The sequence below is a fragment of the Miniopterus natalensis genome, chromosome 15, assembly GCF_054644295.1.
Source record: "Miniopterus natalensis isolate mMinNat1 chromosome 15, mMinNat1.hap1, whole genome shotgun sequence".
In the NCBI taxonomy this organism is placed as follows: domain Eukaryota; kingdom Metazoa; phylum Chordata; class Mammalia; order Chiroptera; family Miniopteridae; genus Miniopterus; species Miniopterus natalensis.
In genome coordinates, this window is record NC_142095.1 from 30,841,445 (window position 1) to 30,862,478 (window position 21,034).

The 21,034-nt window shown below is 37.3% G+C and overlaps 1 protein-coding gene across 3 annotated transcripts in view; it reads left to right on the forward strand.

Annotated features, from left to right (window-relative positions):
- RAF1 (Raf-1 proto-oncogene, serine/threonine kinase) overlaps positions 1–21,034 on the forward strand; it is a 65,664-nt gene that overhangs the window by 29,647 nt on the left and 14,983 nt on the right. For 2 of the 3 annotated variants that reach the window (XM_016209905.2, XM_016209906.2), the window contains exons 2-7: positions 9,079–9,311; positions 13,860–13,972; positions 15,777–15,879; positions 16,186–16,343; positions 18,260–18,358; positions 20,180–20,333. In XM_016209905.2, coding sequence (XP_016065391.1) covers positions 9,105–9,311; positions 13,860–13,972; positions 15,777–15,879; positions 16,186–16,343; positions 18,260–18,358; positions 20,180–20,333 — 834 coding nt within the window. In that variant the 5' untranslated portion in view covers positions 9,079–9,104. Of the gene's footprint in view, positions 1–9,078; positions 9,312–13,859; positions 13,973–15,776; positions 15,880–16,185; positions 16,344–18,259; positions 18,359–20,179; positions 20,334–21,034 lie in introns of those variants that run through there. The other variant, XM_087824980.1, reaches the window with a different exon arrangement.

Sequence of the window (21,034 nt, forward strand, 5' to 3'; positions counted from 1 at the left end):
ACATAGGGTAGCTTAATGGGTAAGAAAACATGACCTATATATATGCTGTCTACAAGAGACACACCTCAGGACAAAAGAGTCGCATAAACTAGAAGTGAAGAGATGGGAAAAAATATTCCATGCAAATGGAAAAGAAAAGCTGGGGTAGCAATACTCATATCTGACAAAACAGACTTCAAAACAGAGGCCGTATCAAGAGACAAAGAAGGTCACTACATAATATTAAAGGGATCGATCTAACAAGAGGTCATAATCCTTGTAAACATATATGCACCCAATATAGGAGCACCTAAATATATAAAAAAAACTCTTGGACTTTAAGGGAGAGATTGGCAGCAATACACTCATAATAGGGAACTTTTAACACCCCACAGTCATCACTGGATAGATCTTCCAGACAAAAAAATCAATAAGGAAACAACTACCTTGAGCTACACATAGGATTAGATGGATTTAATTGATATTTACAGAACATTTCATCCCAGAGCAGCAGAATATGCATTCCTTTCAAGTGCACATGGAACATTCTCAAAGATAGACCACATGTTAGGACACAAAGTAAGGCTTAACAAAATCAAGAAGATTGAAATCATGCCAAGCATCTTCTCGGATCACAAGAGCATGAAAGTAGAAATCAATTACAATAAAAAACAAAACAAAACAAAACATGGAGGCTAAATAACATGTTATTAAACAGTGAATGGGTTACCAAGGAGATCAAGGAAGAAATAAAAAATTACCTGGGATTAAACGAAAATTAAAAGGCAACAACCCAAATTCTATGGGACACAGCTAAAGCAGTCCTGAGAGGGAAGTTCATAGCGTTATAGGCCTACCTTAAAGCAAGAAAAATCTAAAATAAACATATAATTTTATATTGTATCTTAAAAATAGCCATTTTACTTAATAATTTACGTAAATTTTAATATATTGTGTATTCTACAACTACCATTCCATTGGTTTTGAAGTCTTGGTTGAATAATGCCTATGGGTCAGGTATCATGCTAAATTCTGGGAGAACAAAGAAGGCATGTATTCCATCCTCAAGGAACTTGTAGTAGTGGGGAAGCAGACATGTAAATAAGTAAATTATGGCACAGGGTGAGAAGTGCTGTTAATATACATGTAAATAAAATAAATGTGTAAAAGAGGAGGGAGCAATAAATTTTTTATGAGTAGGGAGCAAAGAAGGGAGATTTTATGAGGGAGAATTTCAGGTGCTTTAACCTGAATGACCTTGCAGAGGACCCAAAGCCTCATTAAAGGCATACAGAATTCTACTTAAGGGGATGCCCTCAAAGAAGGACTTCCAGAAACCCATTTTGTACATTTTCAGGCTTTTGTACTGTTTAAAGATTGGATCTCTCAAACCATCTAGAAAGAAGGTAAAAAGTTGCTAGACTAAATGAGCACTGCAATCTTTGTTGTGTACGCTTTAGACAAGGGCTTAAATTGGGGAGGGAACTACATTAAGTTCAGTGAAATGGAGTTAACACCACCCTCTCATTTGGTATTTCATTTGAAAGCAGAAAGGAAAATCCTCTCATTAGGCAGGAAACACAAGGCCCTGCAGCAACAAAGATCTTAAATGGTAAATGAGAAAGTAAAGGAAGGCCCAATATTGAGAGACAGATAATATTAGAACTACACATAGGGCAAAATAATTTAGTAAAGAGACTATATATATAATGTAAGAACCATGGGTATGTAAGTTTCATGCCTTAAAAATGTCATTGTTTAAGTTACCGAACAGTGTAACCTAATCAAGTGTTGGAGAATGGTCTCAGGTTACTGTCAGTGTATCCATTTAAGTCGATACCTTCACAGTAAATTTGAGTGATAAATAAGGTTATAGAATAATTGATGTACTTGAGGAAAAGAAAGAAAACAATATACCATTTTTTTTTTTTTTTTTATAGTCCAGATAGAAATGGAATACATGAAACTGGAAGAATTACATGAAGTAGGGGAAATAACTATTTTCTAAAAATGTAACATAAAATGAAATTAGCACATACATGGAGAGAGTTCATTGGTAGGACTAATAAAGACACTTTAAGACTAGATGGATCTTTAAAAAAGTATTTTGTGTGGATAACTGTGTTTGGAGAAGTTGATTACAATTCTCTTTGGGATTCTAGGCTTGAGAATGAACATTGGTAGCTTTCAAATTTAGTAATGATCCACACTAAGAAATACATTTTATAATGTGTGTACCTAAATCATACTTCTCAAAATAGTACTTACTTGTCCTATGCGAGATACATTCTGCCCTAATTTTTAAACAAAGCTGGTCATAACTCACCAAAATGATTTCCTACGCAGTAATGGGTCATTATCCCATAGTTTGAAAGAAAGACTTGAGTATTTTAAGCCTCTTCCCTGAAGAAGCTGACTGTTAGGAAGGTACCTACTCTCTCTTTGTTTGAAACCGTATTGGGTGCTATTTTAGTTATACCACCAAAAGGGCTCAAAGAAGGCAGCTGACATGGATCTCAAGATCGAGCCTATCAGATTACTCAGGGGCTTGGCCAACTTCCACTCTTTGTGGAGCCCCTTGCTGCAGAATTCAGGGCTGTGTGTCTTTATACTATACTTATTTTGTTTGCTCCGAAACTCAGTACTATTTAGAATTTATAAACCTCTTTTAACTTAGATATAGAAAGTAGGATGTATCTCTAGCTTTCTAAAAAGGAATATCCACATAGAGGATAAATGAGGTTGAGCAGTTATGACAAGTGAACTGTGATAATAAAAACGGACATTTTTGTGTAGAAACATAAAGCTTTAAAAAAACAATTTAGACTATAAAAATCTTGAATTATGTGACTAAAGTGAACATATCTTCAAACTCCAGTATGGGAGAATGAAGCATAAAGCCAATGAAAGGCAAACTTTGGTGAACCTATGGAATCTACCACTCTCAGAAATAATGTAGGCTAGAAATAATAGATTCAGAGAAATTTAGAGAAATTGATGATGGACAAATATAGAGTGAATGACTACAGAAAGCTAAGATATCTAGCAGTAAATGAGTTCTCTCCTTTCTCTATTGTAAAATATCCGTACTCTGGTGTCTTCCAGAAACTGGCTTTGGGGTTAGGCCCATTGTGGCAGTTCTTTAATGGAATAGTAGCTAAAGTGGAGGAAGCAGAGTAGAGTTAGGATCTAGGTTTTTAATTTCTGAGGTGTTCTTTGATGCTGTGGGTGAGTTAGGAGGGAGGGGGTCTGGAATGCAGAAGGAAGCAGCTTAGAACCAGTTGAACCTGAATTCTAGAATAGGCTAGAAGCATTCATATTAAATAAATTGTAAGCTTCCTAAATAATTTATGGAATGTAGCTATCACAGTAAATTATGAGTATGCTGAGTCTTTTCTGGTGAAAGGTAAATGTTTAGTTTGTAGAACACAGATTGTCAGGCTGTTTTACCAAGTAAGTGTTTAAGGTCAGGGAACTTTTGCAATAATAAAGCTACTGTTTTATTAGGGGGTGGGGGGGATTTATTTATTTTTTCTTTTTTATTGAATTTATTGGGGTGACACTGGTTAACATAAATATACAGGTTTCGGGTACACAGTTCCACAACAGCAAAGCTACTGTTTTGTATATGTGAAGAGTGTCATCTAAAAAAAAGATTAGTCATCTATCATTGGACTTTTATAATTGGATTATCTATAAACTTTTTGTCACCAAAGTTATCTTCAAATGGCATATTTAACAATCTTCTTTTAAACAACACACTTTTATGTAAAGATTGAATACCAAGAAGTACTTTGAACATTTTAAACTTATTTTGATATTTGATTTACTTTTGATACTACACAACATGTATAGTTCTTTAAAAGTATTTTTGACGGATAGATGACATTGGCCCCATTCTTACATTATGGAAAGTAATTTACAATTTTAGCAGTGACATCCAATAGTTTTTCTACTTTAATATAAAAGTATAAAACACTCCCTAATTAAAACTTAAAAAGATTTTTTGTTTTATTTTTAATAAACCAAAGTATGGTTTTTCATAACTTTAGGTAATACTTTTTCTAGACCAAAAAAGTCTAGCTAAATATTCTTTAAATTAGACCTTTAGCCAGTGTGTTGGAGCAGCATCCTTTCCTGGGAGGTGGTGTTTTTGTAAACCAGTCTTGCTTTAAATTGTGCCTAGTTTAGTTCCACAACTTTGGCTCTAAAGTAGTTTACAGTTTATTGATATTACAAACGATGCTGCAGTAAATATCCCAGTGTTCAGGTCTTCCCACCCCAACACCCCCTTCCCCCCAGGATAGATTGTCAAATGGTATGTGAATTTAAATCTTTAAATAGTTAATAGACACTATTAGATTGTTAGACTGTTGCGGTTTATACTATTACCAACAAGTATAATGAGAGGCAGATTTCTTCAAATGCTTATGATGGATGTTTTCAGTCTTTTAAGTTTTATAAATCTGATATTAAAAGCAGTACTTTATTTTAAAATTTTTCATCTCCCTTAATACATATATATATACACACACGTGTATGTTTATGGCCTTTGTGTTTCTAGTCTGCGAATTTAATTCCCTGGGTTTTTTCTGTATCATTTTTCATCTTATTGTTTTTCAGGAGTTCTTTGTGTATTATGAATAGCAGTCCCTTATAGGGGGATATATATGTCTTTTTAAAAAGGATTGCTTTCTTCCAACATAGTGAATTTCTCCATTTGCAAGAGAATGCCTTTACATTGAAACTTTTCTTTGGAACTGTGAAAGACCTTTCACATTCAGAAGCTGATTTGTACGTTGGAGTATCTAGTTGTAGTATGTCTCTAGGTGTGTATGTGTTGGTGTATGTATATTTTTTTTACTTAGAGCATTAGTCAACAGGTCAGAGAGATCACAGTACTAGTAGATTGATTTACATTTATGTCACATCTATGTTTATATTTGAGAGTACTGTAAATGGGGTATCTGAGTGTCTCCATTGAAGATTGAGTGTTGCTGCTGTATGGTTTTTCAGATGTGTACCCTTTAGTAAATTGATTAAGGAATACCCTAGCATAGAGCTTCCTATGATGAACAGGTTAGAGGTGTACCCATTAGCCCTGGGGGCCCTTGGCCTTTCTGGGCTTGTCTGCTTACCTCAGTGTGCCTTTACAAGTATCTTTTTTTTTTTTTAATATATTTTTATTGATTTCAGAGAGAGGAAGGGAGAGGGAGAGATAGATAGAAACATCAGTGATGAGAGAGAGTCATTGATTGGCTGCCTCCTGCACTCTCCCTGCTGGGGAGCAAGCCCACAACCCAGGCATGTGCCCTGACTGGGCAGTGAACTTCGATCTCCTGGGTCATAGATCAGTGCTCAACCACTGAGCCACAAGTATCATTTTGTATGAGTGACACGAAAAAGGTTGGTAAGAACTGACGTAGCATGCTTCTTAGCTTGTAAGTGGTCTTGATACAGCATGGGAAAAGAAAAATTATGAATGATAAATAATCTAAACTGGAGAATTAAAGTGGATTTGCTTTTATTTCGTCACTTTTTATTAACAGTTATTGTAGTGTGTTCTCTACTAAGCATGAGCACTGTTATTTTCTAAGTGCCTACAAGACTTAGACTTCATCATAAAATAACTGTTCTTGGATGTAAGCTACATTTAAGTCTCATAAGTGGGTTCTTTAGCCAATAGGTTATATAGGGTGGGGCAAAAGTAGGTTTATATTTGTTCATATGGCAAATAATACAATAATTAATAAATAAAAATGCAAGAATAAACTGTTTCACATGCTTACAACTGTAAACCTACTTTTGCCCTCCCCTGTAATGCAGTCCTCACCCACAATTTAATACAGAATGCAATTTGTTGCCGTTTTGTCTTTTGCTCAGTAGTAGGTGTTTTTTAAAGGTATACTACCAAATGGAGATTTAATTCACATTTCCTAGTTCTTGAAAGATCTTTTCTATAAAAAATTATATTTTTACAGCATTATTCTGGTTCCTATCTTAATTCCTTTAATAAATATTTGCATGCCTTCATGTTCTAGGTACTGTAATTTAGGACTAAGAATACAGCAGTAACCAAGATTGGCAGAGTGTTGCCCTCATGAAGCTGAAGGAGGGGTGGTGTATTGACCAAAATCTATAAACAGTCTAGCATAGTAGTAAGTGTCATGAAGAAAATAATACAGTATTATTTGATGGGGCTAGGGTGGCTAGGGAAAGTATCTCTAAAGAGGTCCTTTAGGTGAAGAACTTAGTAATGGGAAAAGGCCAACTTGCTTATTTCTGGAGGTTTCAACCTCCAGGTGAAGGGAACAGGAAGTTCCAAAGTCCCAAGGTGTGAAGCTTGGCATATTCAGAGAGAAGTAGTTTAGCTCTTATCCTGAGTCTAAAATGGGAGAGATGAGTTGCATTATAAAAATTGCTCTGGCTGCTTGATAGCTATAGGAGTAGGAGCAGCATCATTTTAGACTAGTGAGGTACTCAAATGAGTCTTCTCTCATCTGGTTGTAAACTCCTTTATCTCTTCCTCATTAGTTGGGGGAAAAAGATCGAGGGAAAACAGGAGCTGTCGGTGGCCTTAAAAAGAGACCTCATGATAACCAAGGGATAGAGTTAGGAAGGTGTTGGGACTCAGGTTTAAGTGCCAGAGGTGGAGGCAGTATGTCATGGCCTTGCCACTTGAAGGCTGTGGGATCTTGGCCCACGCTTCCCCCTTACAGAAATAAAATAGGCATGTAGAAGTTGATAGTGTAACAGTAAAATATTAAGAGCAAGAAGTAAATAGATAATGTATAAAAGTAAAAATTCCTTACAATTCTGCTGAAATAATCACTTTTAATATTTATTCTAGATTTTCTCACCTCTTTATGATTTCCTCCCTCTTTCTGGATTAATATAAAAAGATTCACACTATATTTTTCATTTTTTGTCTGTCTTGAGTAGTGTTATCCATCTGTGCACATATAAGGGTACTTCATTTATCACATGGATATTAATATGATTTAATTCCCTATTGTTAGGTATTTTGTCTCTTTTTCATTTTCAAGGATATGAACACTGCTATAATAAAGATTCCTGTACATATATCTTTAGACACTTACACTGCTGTAGGATAACTTCCTAGAGTAGAATTGAATTACTAGATCAGTCTTTAGGACCATTTCATAAATTTAATAGTTATGACCACATTCTGCTCCAAAAAAGTTATACTAAGACTGTGAGAGTAAATGCCGTGTGATATTGAGTAAGTCAGTAAACCTCTTTGGTTTTCTCAACTGTAAGCTAAGAATAATGGTTAATATCTATCATCCCCTTTTGATTTAGACATGTGATATAAGAGAGAGCTTAGCATATAGTGGGTATTAAGGTAAAAACTTCTGGTTGAAAACAAGAGGTTGAATTAAATGGTCTTTAATTCTAGGCCCATTTCAGCTCTGACTAAATGATTTCAAATGTCATTGTTATATGTGAGAAGGTAAGGGCTCTGGAGTCAAGGCTGCCAGTTTTGAATCCTAAAGCTGTGTGAGAATTTTCTCAACTGTAAAATAGGGATGTAATTCCTGCCTAGTGTATCGTTCAGGATCAGATTGGATAATATGAGTGGAATGTAAGCATACTGCCTCATAATAGTAGGCACGTGGTGAATGATAGCTATTGTTAATAATAAGACAAAACAAGTTCCCAAGGAGGAACACTTGAGAAGGATGGGGTTCTCTTTCGGCCTCACTGTTTTCTGCAGGAGGAAACGGACCTCTCATTTTTGCATAATTTCTGACTCCCTGTCAGTGTCAGGGCACTGTGTCCTCACTGCAGAGTATCTGACTTAACTGTCATCGTGTGACTACCCATGGACTTCTATTGCAGATTTCTTGTTGCCTGAATAAAACAAATGGTTATTTTTGTTTAGGTGACTGTCTCTGCTTGCTTCTATTTATAAGCTTTGTTTCTGTAACAAAACTGAAGTCTGAATAGTATGGTGGAAAGTTCATGGACTTTAAACAGATATAGAACCTGTTGTACTTATCACCTTGGTGCTCTTGGGCAAGTAGCATGATTCTTCTGTGCCTTATTTGTTTTTTAAAAAAAAGAGGGTGGCTAGGTAAGAGATTTAAAATTTAGGGGGTTCTTATTACAAATTAAATGAAGTAGTTTATATATAAAGCGTCTAACACATCCTAGAAGTACTAATTTCTTTTCCTTCCTTGAGGGCAGAAAATTATGGCTTACACTTTAAAAATAATTTCTCATAGTACTAATGTGTTACTCATACTTAAGTGTAGTTGCTCTTACTTAATATTCAGTAACTAAAGAAGAGAAATGTAATTGTAAAAGCATTAGACTAAGAGGAGACCTTGGCACATGTTCCTGGTTGGCTTTTAACTGATGGTATAACCCTTGATAAATCTTTTGATCTCTATTCCCCACTTTGCTAATTTTTTTAGTTATCTATGAAATATTTTATAGAAATACACTAACATAGAAGTTTTCTGATTATTTAAGCAGAAAATATCACTTATAAGAAAGCTCTAAAATAGTCAAATATATAGAATCAAAAACGGAGTGGTGTTTGCTAGAGGCTGGAGGAAGGGGTAAATGGGGAGTTGCTAATCAAAGGGCAAGTTTTACTTAAACAAGATGATGAATAAGATCTAGAGATTTGTACAACTCTGAACCTGTAGTCAACAATATTGTATTGTACACTTAAAAATTGTCGAGCTTGGCTCAGCAGTTGAACGTTGACCTAGGATCCAGGCGATTGGGGTTCGATTCCCGGTCAGGGCACATGCCCAGGCTGCAGGCTCGATCCCCAGTTGGGGGTGTTCAGGAGGCAGCCAATCAATGACTCTCTCATCATTGATGTTTCTGTCTCTGCCTCTCCCTCTCCTTTCCTCTCTCTGAAATCAATAAAGATATATTTTTTTAAAAAAATTGTCGAGAGTAGTATCTCATGATGTGTTCTCACCACAGTAAAATAAAAATGAGTAAAATGAAGTGCTTAAAAAAAAGCCTACATACCACTATTTCTACAATTTATATATTGTGTTGTTGAGTTAATTCCTTATGTTTTAGAATTATAATTGTCTTTTTTTTTTTAACCAGGTTTAAATATTGTGTAAGCTGCATCAATGGAGCACATACAGGGGGCCTGGAAGACGATCAGCAATGGTTTTGGATTCAAAGACGCAGTGTTTGACGGCCCCAGCTGCATTTCCCCCACAATAGTTCAGCAGTTTGGCTATCAGCGCCGAGCATCAGATGATGGCAAACTTACGGATTCCTCTAAGACAAGCAGTACTATCCGTGTTTTCTTGCCAAACAAGCAGAGAACAGTGGTACGTGAACATTCCTCTCAGAAAATTTAGTTTTCTATCTGCCTATAGGAAACATTATGGATCACGTTGCCCACCTTCTAAACAGGCAAAATCTTCACTGTCACTTAGGATCTTTATTAATTGGCTTTCCAGTTGCAGATTTTATTACTTTATATGGCTGTGTTCCTTCCACACTCCCTATTTTTTCCCAACCCTTGGCCTTTCTTCTATTATCTCTTGCCTGGTATGTCTCCTTTTCTGTGGTTCATTCAAACTGATAGTACATTCTTAATGGGGATATATTTCAAAGACTTTCAAAGCTCCCTTAGACCTTTCTAGCTAATTTTAAATCATTAATAATTTAAAAATTATTTTTTCCTGAATATTAAAACAAAATATTCACTTAAATTTTTTTGGATTTTACAGTCAAGTATTTACAAGAAAATAAAATTACCTAGAAAAAATTATTTTGTTAGAGTTCATAAGCTCTGGGACAAAGCTGGAGGTAGCTTAGAAATCAGAGCATCATCATCTTTTCCAGAGCACTGACACTAGCCAGTTATTTCTGCAGAGCTTATTTTTGTAGTACCAGTGACAGATCTCTATTGTCATCATGGCAAGACACTGCCGCTGTTTTTTGATGAAAACCCCAACTTAAAAAAAAAAAGACTGTTCATAAAAGTTTCCTACTATCCTGGGGAGGGGAAAAACCCCCAGTTAAAATAGAAAAATGAAGTTGTGCTAATTTTGCTTGGTGGGACATTTGAGAAAACCTTAGTTCAAACTTCTGCACCTCCTCCTTTCCCACCCTGCATTCTTTGTGTAAAATCAGCGCACTGTGTTTTACTCTTTGTCCTTAGGGCGAGGCAGGGTTCTGAGATTGGGAGGTCCAGTCCAGAGTTTTCTCAGTTTGTTGTAACAGTTCCACTCTCCCCAGTTTACTAATAAATTCCTTTATACTTCTTTTGTGAACCTAAGGAGCCTCCCAGTTATATTACAGTGGTGCCTCGGTTTTCGAATGTAATCCATTCTGGAAGACCGTTCAAGTTCTGAAACATTCGAAAACTGAGGGATCCACAGCCAACACCTAGGCCTCAGGATCTTCCCCTCAGTGGAAACTGTGTGGCATGTTCGACTTCCAAGGCATGTTTGATAACCGGAGCATTTCCTTCTGGGTTTACGGCATTTGTAAACTAAAATGTTTGTCAACTGAGACGTTTGAAAACCGAGGTACCCCTGTATTTTATTTAGGTACATTTGAACTGAAGGCAAAACTCAAAATGCATTTAAAGTTTAAGTAAATTTTTTTGTTTCCTTTCCTAAAAATGAAAGTTTAATGACTGGCAAAATAAATAGTAATAATCCCCTTATATTTCAACAGTGGTCTTTTATTTGCAAAGTGATTTTTACCTACTATTTCAATTTTCTAACTTTAAATGGAAAGCCCAGGTGGGAAGTAGGAATGTGATGGGAAGCTGAAGATCATTTGTTGCTGCTTCTGGATGTTACTGTAGCTATCTTCTCTATCCCCGTCTACTATTAGTTTGCCTGGGAGACTGGGAAACTTAGTTGGCACAATGATTAAGTATATGGACCTTTAAGACAAGCAGGCCCAAATTTAAATCCCCGTGTTGCCTTTTATTAGCTGTGTCATTTAGACAGGTTACATAATATTTTGAGCCTCTGTTTCCTGACCCTTATGAAATGAGGCTCGTACTGAATACAGTGGCTAATTCATAAGTAAAATTGTAGCTATGATTATTTCTGAGTTTTTTCTACATCTGTGTAGTCCTTGGCAGTCTTCATTTGAGCACAGCTGGTAGTTGGGAACCAGTGATTTGGACACTTGATCTTAGTTTCTATTTCTTTGACCAGAGATGGACCATCTATCTCTGGAAGAACCAACTTCTTTAACCAGGCACCCAGCTTTTGGGGAAGCACTGAAGAGGAAAGGAGCCGCTTGCTGGCCAGCACCATCAGTCAGCTGTTTCTAATCATCTCCAGGTTGCTTCATTGCTGGAACCCAAAATAACTCTCATTATTACTTAGTGGGCTCCAGAAATTAGTCTGATTTAAACGATTTCAACATGTATCTGTGGGGAGTTGTAGAGAGGAGAATGACAGAAGATGTAAATAATTTTAGAAGCAATAATTAGTAGTTGCTTATATTTTTTCTTGTCATTTGTTTTATAAACATATGTCTCTTTGACTAAGTGCTGCTGCTTATTGTTGGATGAGTGATTGGACCATAGCTGAGGACTAGTGTTTACAGTTAGAATCACCTGACAAAGCAGGTTAAAATGCAGATTCCTGGGCTTCATTCAAGATTAATTGAATCAGAATCCTTGGATGTGTTTTGGAGGGAAGAGGACTGGAATCTGTATTTTACAAGCCCCTCATATGATTCCAGTGGCAGCCACATTTGAGACCCCACTAGATTAGAAGATATTTAAAGAACTGTCTAGTTCTTGGAGTCTGTTACTTTTAATGAAGATTAATGACCTAATACAGGCATCACTTTGCAGCTTTCAGAGCACTGCTGTGCAGTATTTGATGCAGGTCACAATACTGCTGGGTGTGTGTATTACTCTTTGTGGTGCTCATTCTTGCTGTCTTGTCCTCATAGTTTAGCTCATTATGTTTCTTCTAGCATTTTGTCCTTTTTTCCTTTCAGTCCTCACCTGGGGACATGCCTTCATAGATCCGAGAGAGAGACACCAGTGTGAGAGTGAAACATCAGCTGGTTTGCCTCCTGCGCTTTCCCTGCCTGGGAATCGAGCCCGCAACCTGGGCATGCGCCCTGACCAAGAATTGAACCCTTGACCTTTCGGTGTGTGGGAAGATGCTCCAAAGACTGAGCTACGCTGGTCAGGGCTCAGGCTTATTATATTTCACTTGTTTTGTTCTGAAAAGCTGGAAGTTAGTTAATGTGATCTTTTTAAGGGTATCACTGCTTCAGGAAACCTTTAAAATAAACTTGTTATGGAACATTTTAAATGAGTGTTTTAAAATACTTTAAACCTTTAAAATAGATACAAAATACGCTCACACCCCTCTGAAAAGAGGCTGACTGGCATGTTACACTTTCACCTAGTGGGGGAGCTCTACTTTAGGCTGTTCACAAACCCTGCAAATTTACATTCTGCTCTCCTTACTGGCCATACTGCCTCTAGTTGCCTTACGTTTTGTTAACTTTGACTTTAAAAATAAAGTGTATAGGGCTATTATAAAAACTCTTAAGGTTTTAGCCCAGCCAGTGTGACTCAGCAATTGAGCATCTACCTATGATCCAGAAGATCGAGGTTAGATTCCCAGTCAGGAGACCCATGCCCAGGTTGTGGGCTCCATCCCCAGTAGGGGGCGTGCAGGAGGCAGCTGATCAGTGACTCTCATCATTGATGTTTCTATCTCTCCCTCTTCCTTCCTCTCTCTAAAATCAATAAAGACATATTAAAAAACAACAAACAACTCAAGATTTTAGTTGAAATTTTTATATAGCTGCCATTATTAGCAGCCTGGGCACTCACACTTTCTACTAGGCCTCTAAATGCCTGCCTAGCTTTTGAGGATTAGGTACAGGGGCACGTGGAGGGGCATATAATGCTAAGGCTACCTGACATGTAGTGGTGTTTGTCCTTACAGCAGGGCAGAATCTATCCCTTCCACTTCCTGCTTGCCCTCACTAGTGTGAAGTGCATGTGAGATGGAAATTTTTGTTTTTTAATCCTTACCCGAGAATACATTTTTATTAACTTGAGAGAGAAACATTGAGAGAGAAACATTGATCTGTTGCCTCTCTCACATGGCCAGGGTCAAACCTGCAATCTAGGTATGTGCCCCAGCCGAGAATTGAACCCCCAGCCTCTTGGTGCACGTGATGATGCTCCAACCAACTGAGCCACCTGGCCAGGGCGAGATGGAGATTTTTTTTTACGAAGATCAACTATTTGGTTGAAATACAAATTTTTAATAAGAAAAATTCATGTTTGCTTATAGATTAGATTAGTTTATTTTTCTTTCTGGTGGATATTTATGCTTGCATGTACATTTCAGTGAGTCAGACAAATTAGAGATGTGTAAACGTAAAGTTTATTATTTTATCTTTCCCAGCCTCTCAATGTTAAAAACTAGGTGTATATCTTTTCACATAGATATACATATATATGTACACACACACACTCACACACACATATATACATATATACACATGTATGTATGCATGCATGCAGCATATGGTCCCTACCCTTTAAATAACCTTACTCTTTGTATTATTCTGAAAAATATTTCTCCTCAGTTAACATATCATGGGCACCCTTCCCTCCAGGTCATTATGAGTAATGTAGTGGCATAATGTGACATATACAGATTTTCCATGCTTTATTCAAGCACTCACCTATTGCTGGACAGTGTGTGTGTGTGTGTGTGTGTGTGTATACACCATTATAAGCAATGCTGTCATAAATCTCTTTCTGCCTGCACCCTTACAGACTGGTGCATTTATTTCTGTGCTCACCTTTCCAAGGGGGTATGCAGCCTGTGTTGGTCCTAAAGATGGTCCTTTGTTTGTAGGTCAATGTACGAAATGGAATGAGCTTGCATGACTGCCTTATGAAAGCACTCAAGGTGAGGGGCCTGCAACCAGAGTGCTGTGCAGTGTTCAGACTTCTCCACGAACACAAAGGGTAAGAACTCAAAAGTTAGTCAGCTCCTCATTCATACTAGTAAGGATCTCCAAGCTTCAAATAATAACTATTTTCCATTTAAAAAAAATTTACTAGCTTGCTATAAAATATTGTGTATTTGCATATTCTTGTGTATAAAGCGGAAATTGAGAAAAATAAAATACTAAGAGCTTGAAATTATTGTTTGAAAACATTGCATTGAAAAATAAAATACATTTAGGTATTTCCATAGATGGAAACAGTAATGTCAGATGGTGTATTTCTTGAGAGCAGTTTTCTGTGTTTGCCATAATGAAGGGCACACATTAGGCACAAAGTGTTTGCATTATTGTTCATTGTTAAAGAATGCTATTCTTAAGAGATTGATTCATGTAACTCACTCATTTATTTTTATTCAGTTAATGTTTATTGAATCCCTACAGTTTTACTGACACAAGGCTAAAAGGTGCAGAAGAATTTCTGCTTCAAGGAAGATCCATAGTGGCAAGATAGAGGCATCCTCTCCAAGGCTAGGAGTAATACACCAGAATATCAGAGCCACTCATAATTATTCGTTATGTTATTATCCTCCCAAATGTGGATAAATAACCTTATCTTTACCTTCTTGGAAAGTGCTAGTTCTGTTACTGAGCTTCAACTTACATCTGTTATATTTCAAGGAGTCCCCCAGTTTGAGAGTATAGCCCAGGGAATGAGTCTCCTCAAAGAGAGGAGTATAAATTTCTGTATTTATGCTCTTCCTCTCAGCTTAGGAGGCAGTGCTGAAATGTGAATCTTCAAAGCAATTGTCATCTTTATCTGGGTTTAGCCCCAGGTTGGTCCCCAAGCCAATCTGTAGTGCTTCTTAAAGACTAGAGATTCCACCTATGCAAGGATACAGTGAGAAGGCAGCCACCTTCAAGCCAGGAAGAGGGCTCTTACGAGAACCTAACCATTCTGGCACCCGGATCTTAAGACTTCTAGCCTCCAAAAGAAAAATCTCTCGTTTAAGAAAAAGGCCAGAGAGATTCTGAGACAATGAGGAGCTTGGTTCATTCTCATCTAAGGCTGCATTGTTTTAGACCTATCCTAGGTTCTTTCTTGGATAGATAGCACCTGACGACTGATCGGAAAATAGGGCTGCCCCTCTTTTTTATTAGGGCAAAACAAGACTTCCCAGATCTTGTATAGGGAATTATATTAAGGGATCGATTGCTTACTATTGGATAACAAAAATGAAAACAAAAAGGCTGGAATAGTTTTCTGGTAAAGGGAGAAGTTTGAATGATGCTATATTATGTATTCTCTTCCTACTTGAAAGTATTCATCATTCAGGACAATGGACCTGATTAATTAGAAAAGACATGAGAAAGGAGCTGGGCATTACATTTTACTTCCATGTATCGATTTTTCTGTCTTGTATACTCTAGGCACAGAAAGAGTGGTCTCAGAGTAAATATTAAGACAGTCAAGTCTCCTGTCAACTTACAGACTTTGCAAACTACAGATTTGAGCCTATTATTTTTTAATAGAAAATTGCATTTTACTTGTGATTCCTTTCTTTCTTCTAGATTGAAGTAGGCAAGTGAAGAGTAAATTTTGCACTTAGTAGTATTTATAACCTGTTTTATAGGATTTTTAATAGGATTTTAATATCACAAAGTTCAGTTTATTGCATATTTACATTATCATGAGATTGTTATATTTCATTGTTTAAACCAACCAATCTGGATTCCAATAATAGGCCCTATTGTTACTATTGGTATTGAACTCTTACCTTGTTTAAACATTTCCCTTTCATATTGTTTTTTTTAACCCTCTTTAGTAAAAAAGCACGTTTAGATTGGAATACTGATGCTGCCTCATTGATTGGAGAAGAACTTCAAGTAGATTTCTTGGATCATGTTCCTCTCACAACACACAACTTTGTAAGTTGCAGATCTCTTCTCTCTGTGTGGCATGTTTAGTGTTTTGGCCAGCAGGAATTTCTCAAAGGCAATAAGCATATATGTTGTTGGATTGTTTAAAGCTCTAGTTATGCCAGTGTTTTACAGTAAGGCAATTTAGGCTTCATTAGTCACAGATATACTTTAATTTCTATGTATGAATTTTACAAATGGAAGTATGATTCTTTATTCTGTGAAACTGCTTGGGGGTCAAGAAGGAAATTCTTTTGCCTTTTGTCACCTTTCATTTATTCAGCATAATTTATACCAGTGTTCTTGTTGCTCCAGGCTCGGAAGACCTTCCTGAAGCTTGCCTTCTGTGACATGTGTCAGAAGTTCCTGCTAAATGGATTTCGATGTCAGACTTGTGGCTACAAATTTCATGAGCACTGTAGCACTAAAGTACCTACTATGTGTGTGGACTGGAGTAATGTCAGGCAACTCTTGTAAGGCATCATTCTTTTTTTAAATAATATAAGGGGTGGGAGGTATAACATCTTTGGAGGGTGCTTATTGTATATTTGACCAACAAGTCGGGGTTTTAGACTTGGTAAATGAATTGTCATGATCCGGAAACCATCTACTTTAGAAACATGACATTTCTGAAACCAGTGAGTTTTAGTGTGGCATAACTCTTTAAAATGAGCAGGTAGCCTGGCTGGACGTGGCTCAGCGGTTAAGCTTCAACCTAGGTTCGATTCCTGGGCAGGGCACACACCCGGGTTGTGGGCTTGATCCCCAGTCGGGGGCGTGCAGGAGGCAGCCGATCAGTGACTCTCTCATCATTGATGTTTCTATCTCTCTCTCTCCCTCTCCTTTTCTCTCTGTGAAATCAATAAAGATATATTTTTAAAAAAATTAAAATTAAATGAGCAGGTAGGACTGTTACCTGTCATACAGAGATTGTCCTACTGTGACTGAGTACAAAGGGATATAAAAACCAAAAAGACAGTATCAGCTCTTAATTCGCTAGTAGACACTATCTTCACCTCAAACTGGAGAAACAGTCTTGAAATGATTTGAATGTAAAACCTTAAAAGACATTTGTATCCCTCAGGAGATCAGTTACCAAAATATATTCCATATATGAAATAACTTTTAGTAATGTTTAAATTAAAAGTACATATTCCTGCCTGGCCTGCATGGCTCAGCGGTTGAGCATCGACCTAGGATCCAGGAGATCACAGTTCGATTCTTGGTCAGGGCACATGCCCAGGTTGCAGGCTCAATCCCCAGTAGGGGGCGTGCAGGAGGCAGCTGATCAATGACTCTCATCACTGATGGTTTTTTTTGTTTGTTTTTGTTTTAAATATATCTTTATTGATTTCAGAGAGAGGAAGGGAGGAGAGAGAGAGATAAAAACATCAACGATGAGAGTGTCATTGATCAAGCCCACAACCCGGGCATGTGCCCTGACTGGGAATTGAACCGTAGTCTCCTGGATCCTAGGTCGATGCTCAACTGCTAAGCGACACCTGGCCGGGCATCACTGATGTTTCTATCTCTCTCCCTCTCCCTCCTCTCTGAAATCAATAAAGACATATTTAAAAAAGTAAGTGCGTATTCCAAAGTGCTTTTTTAAAACTGTTAAGAGGGATATGAAAAGTCAAAATCTTACCCTTTTTTGAGCGATAAGCTAAGGCAGTATTATTAAGCCACAATGGGAACATCTTTATTACTTTTGTGGTAGTGACATGTTGTTTTTGCAGAGACCCTGTGTAGGATAAATGGCACAAGCTTTGGAGTCCAGCAGACATGGGTCAAAATTTCAGTGTTGTCGTTAGCTAACTGTATAGCCTCCTCTGAGTCCCTTAGTTTACTTGTCTGAAAAAACAAGGTTATTTCCTTCCTTGCAGTGTTCTTGTGAGGATTACCTAAGGTAACATGAAATTGGGGAGCACAAGTGCTCATCTCATGGAAAGAAGATGCCCAATTAATGTCAATATCATTTTTCCTCTTATTTATGACTTTTGGTGCTGAGTGACTTATTCTTCATACTTTAGTCTTTTCATATATGTGTTTCCAAGACAAAATGTTTCCAAAAAAGCTCTTCATGATTTATGTTATAAAGTGCCCTACTGGAGCTTTAAAAAATGTTATTTTGGCATAGCCGGACATTGGGCCAGTATGTCCTAGAAACACATAGAGCCTCTATGTTCATTGGCAGGTCACTGTTGTTCACAATATGTAGTCACTCAAACCAAGTCATTTGGGTTGGTGGTCTCTTTACTCTGGGTAGCCTAAAGTGGTTAAAGAAAATGTGAAGAGTTCACTTTGAGGAGCTGTTAATTTACAAGGCAAGGCAGGCTGACTGTAAAATTACTGCAAGTCTACAAACTAGTCTTTCTCTGATTTCATTTAGATTGTTTCCAAATTCCACTATTGGTGATAGTGGGGTCCCAGCACTGCCTTCTTTGCCAGTGCGTCGGATGCGAGAGCCTGTTTGCCGGATGCCTGTTAGGTAATTTTTTTTTTACCTATAGCTTTCTTTTTGGGAAAATTACATTGGGGATTTGGGGAGTGGGATTGAATCCTGAATACAAAAGAAAAGGGTTATGTTGCATTCTCTTCTTTTTCTGTGTAAACCCTTTGCTGCTTTATTGGTGTTACAACAAAACATCGAACTTACTTTTTGTGGTCCTGTAGTTCTTACATACTGGAAAGTGAGTCTGACTAGAGGTTTCTTCTATTATCATAGTATGCCCCTTAATATCTCGTCACATTTTTAAAACCTTGAGATTTTGCCTTCTTCAGTATGTAGTGAGGTGAGCCTCAGGGAAAGGGTCCCAAAACTTTGGAGCGTGATGTAATAAAAATGAAACTTTGAAATGCTTATTATGGCCTTGCTTTGCTAAGACCATGATATTTAATAGACTGCTATCTTTAAAAATAATCTAGTTATATTTTTAATATAAATATTCTTTGTAATGTAGCTGTGCATTTGAACATACCTTGTCTTTACTACTTTCCAGCTTTAAAATGAGAGTTTTGTTGACTTCACATCTTGCTTTAGTGTTACACGTGAATTTGGAACCTAAAATAAAATCTACATCTTTGTCCAAAATCTGACTTTAAATGTATATATAATTGTATAATATTTAATGGCCTTTATGAAACTGCCATAGAATTGTTAAAAGCAGATTTTAGAACAAGGAATTTGTATTGGAACAGTATCTGAATATATACTTTGTGTACGATTTTATTTTTCTTGATAATTTGAAAAGGAAGTCTGACCAAAAAATCTGTACTTGCTTCTGAAGATTTCAGTGAAAAAACCAGGCCTCTGAGGGCATAAACATGGAATTACCTGGGAAGGCCATTTTTCAAGGCAATGGAACAATTTCCATTAGAAAAACTAGCCTTTTATCCCTTGAAGTCATGCATGGTGTTACTTGAGTCTGAACAAAACATGTTAAGAGCAAATAGTGAAAATATTATATTTAATGTGTGTTTGCAGTCTGGTTTGTGGGGAGTGGCATTGTAAGAGGCCAGTTAGGTATTGCAACCTAAAAACTGAAATCACATTAATAGAGACTTTGTGAGCTAGTTACGGGAGGAGAGGATGCACAGTAGATAAAATGCTGGCCTTTTTGTAGACATGCTTAGCAGGTCTAACCCTCTGTTAAATAATTTTCCTTGAAGTTCTCTGATTTAGTCTCTAAACTGGGCAAGTTCCAGCTAGCTTAGTAGGTTGGCAAATGCTAATATGTTCTTCCTCATAGATGATCTAAAGATTTAGAGTATTCATTCTCTAGAGGTGATTTATTAAAAAAGAAAACTTACAATGTGTTGTTCTTTTCATGTGAATTCCAAGAGCATATATTATTTCCTTTTCAAAAATTTGCATGCAGAATTACCTAGACGGAAGAAAAATTTTAAATGGTGCATATTGAAAGAAAAGAACATTTTGTAAAAGGTGTTGTATGTAGTAGAAGTAGGGATTGCCCCAGAGTATCTTTCCTTAAAAATATTTTTTTAATGATTTTTTTTTTTTTTAGAGAGAGAGGAAGGGAGAGGGAGAGAGAGAAACATTAATGTGAGAGCTCATCATCGATTGGCTGCCTCCTGCACGCCCCTTACTGGGGATCAAGCCCAAAACCCAGGCATGTGCCCTGACCAGGAGTACATTCTGCCACCTTTCAGTGCACAGGATGATGCCCAGCCAACTGAGCTACACCAGCTAGGGCGCCCCAGAGTATCTTAATGAAGTAGGTAGTTAGGACTTTTCTAGCGGGGAGGCATGAATGTCAGTCATGGAATTGTCTTTCTCCTCCTCACCTAGTTCCCAGCACAGATACTCCACGCCCCACGCCTTCACATTCAACACCTCCAGCCCCTCCTCTGAAGGTTCCCTCTCCCAGAGGCAGAGGTCGACGTCCACACCTAATGTCCACATGGTCAGCACCACCCTGCCTGTGGACAGCAGGATGATCGAGGTAATTGGGCCCTTTGGGGTGGTGATGGGAATCAGTCAGCTTATTTGGGTGGGATCGACTGTTGTGCCAGAGAGTTTTGGGTTTCAAACCTGGTAAGGAATGTTGCAGCACTTTCTCAGATCTCTAGACTTTGAATGTCTTTTTTATCCACTACATCTTTAGACTGGTGAACAATCCGGTTGGTGTGTCATCAAATGGAGAGTTAAGATTTCCTGAAGAGATGCTAACACTTGAATTCATTTTTTCCATGTCAGATTTGAGTGGGATTTCAGTGAGCTAGTGAATAAGCTACATAAAGAGTAGTTTCATTTTGCTGTGGGAAAGGAAATAACAGTGATGGAGAACTACAGACTCTCTGAAAGACTTTAAATGTTTTAATTTAGAAATCAAAGGGTGGAGTCATAGGATTTTAATAAGCAGGTATTTAGGGAGATGTGAAAGTGCCTAAAGCTAGTGTTTTCAAACTGCTTTTTCTTTTCTTGGCTTTTTGGTATGTTCTGTTTGTTTGGTTTGCTTTCTAGTTCATCTTTAATAACAACTGAATACACTTAAAAAATACTTCCTTTGTTCTTTCTTCTTCTTTATTTCTCATTGCTTTGGACTAGCATAACAGCCTGAATGCTTCTCCCAGGGCGTGGTCCAGAGGATTTTGTTTGAGGGGAAGAGTAGGTATTCTTCTTCATGCCTTTGCTTTCTTGTCA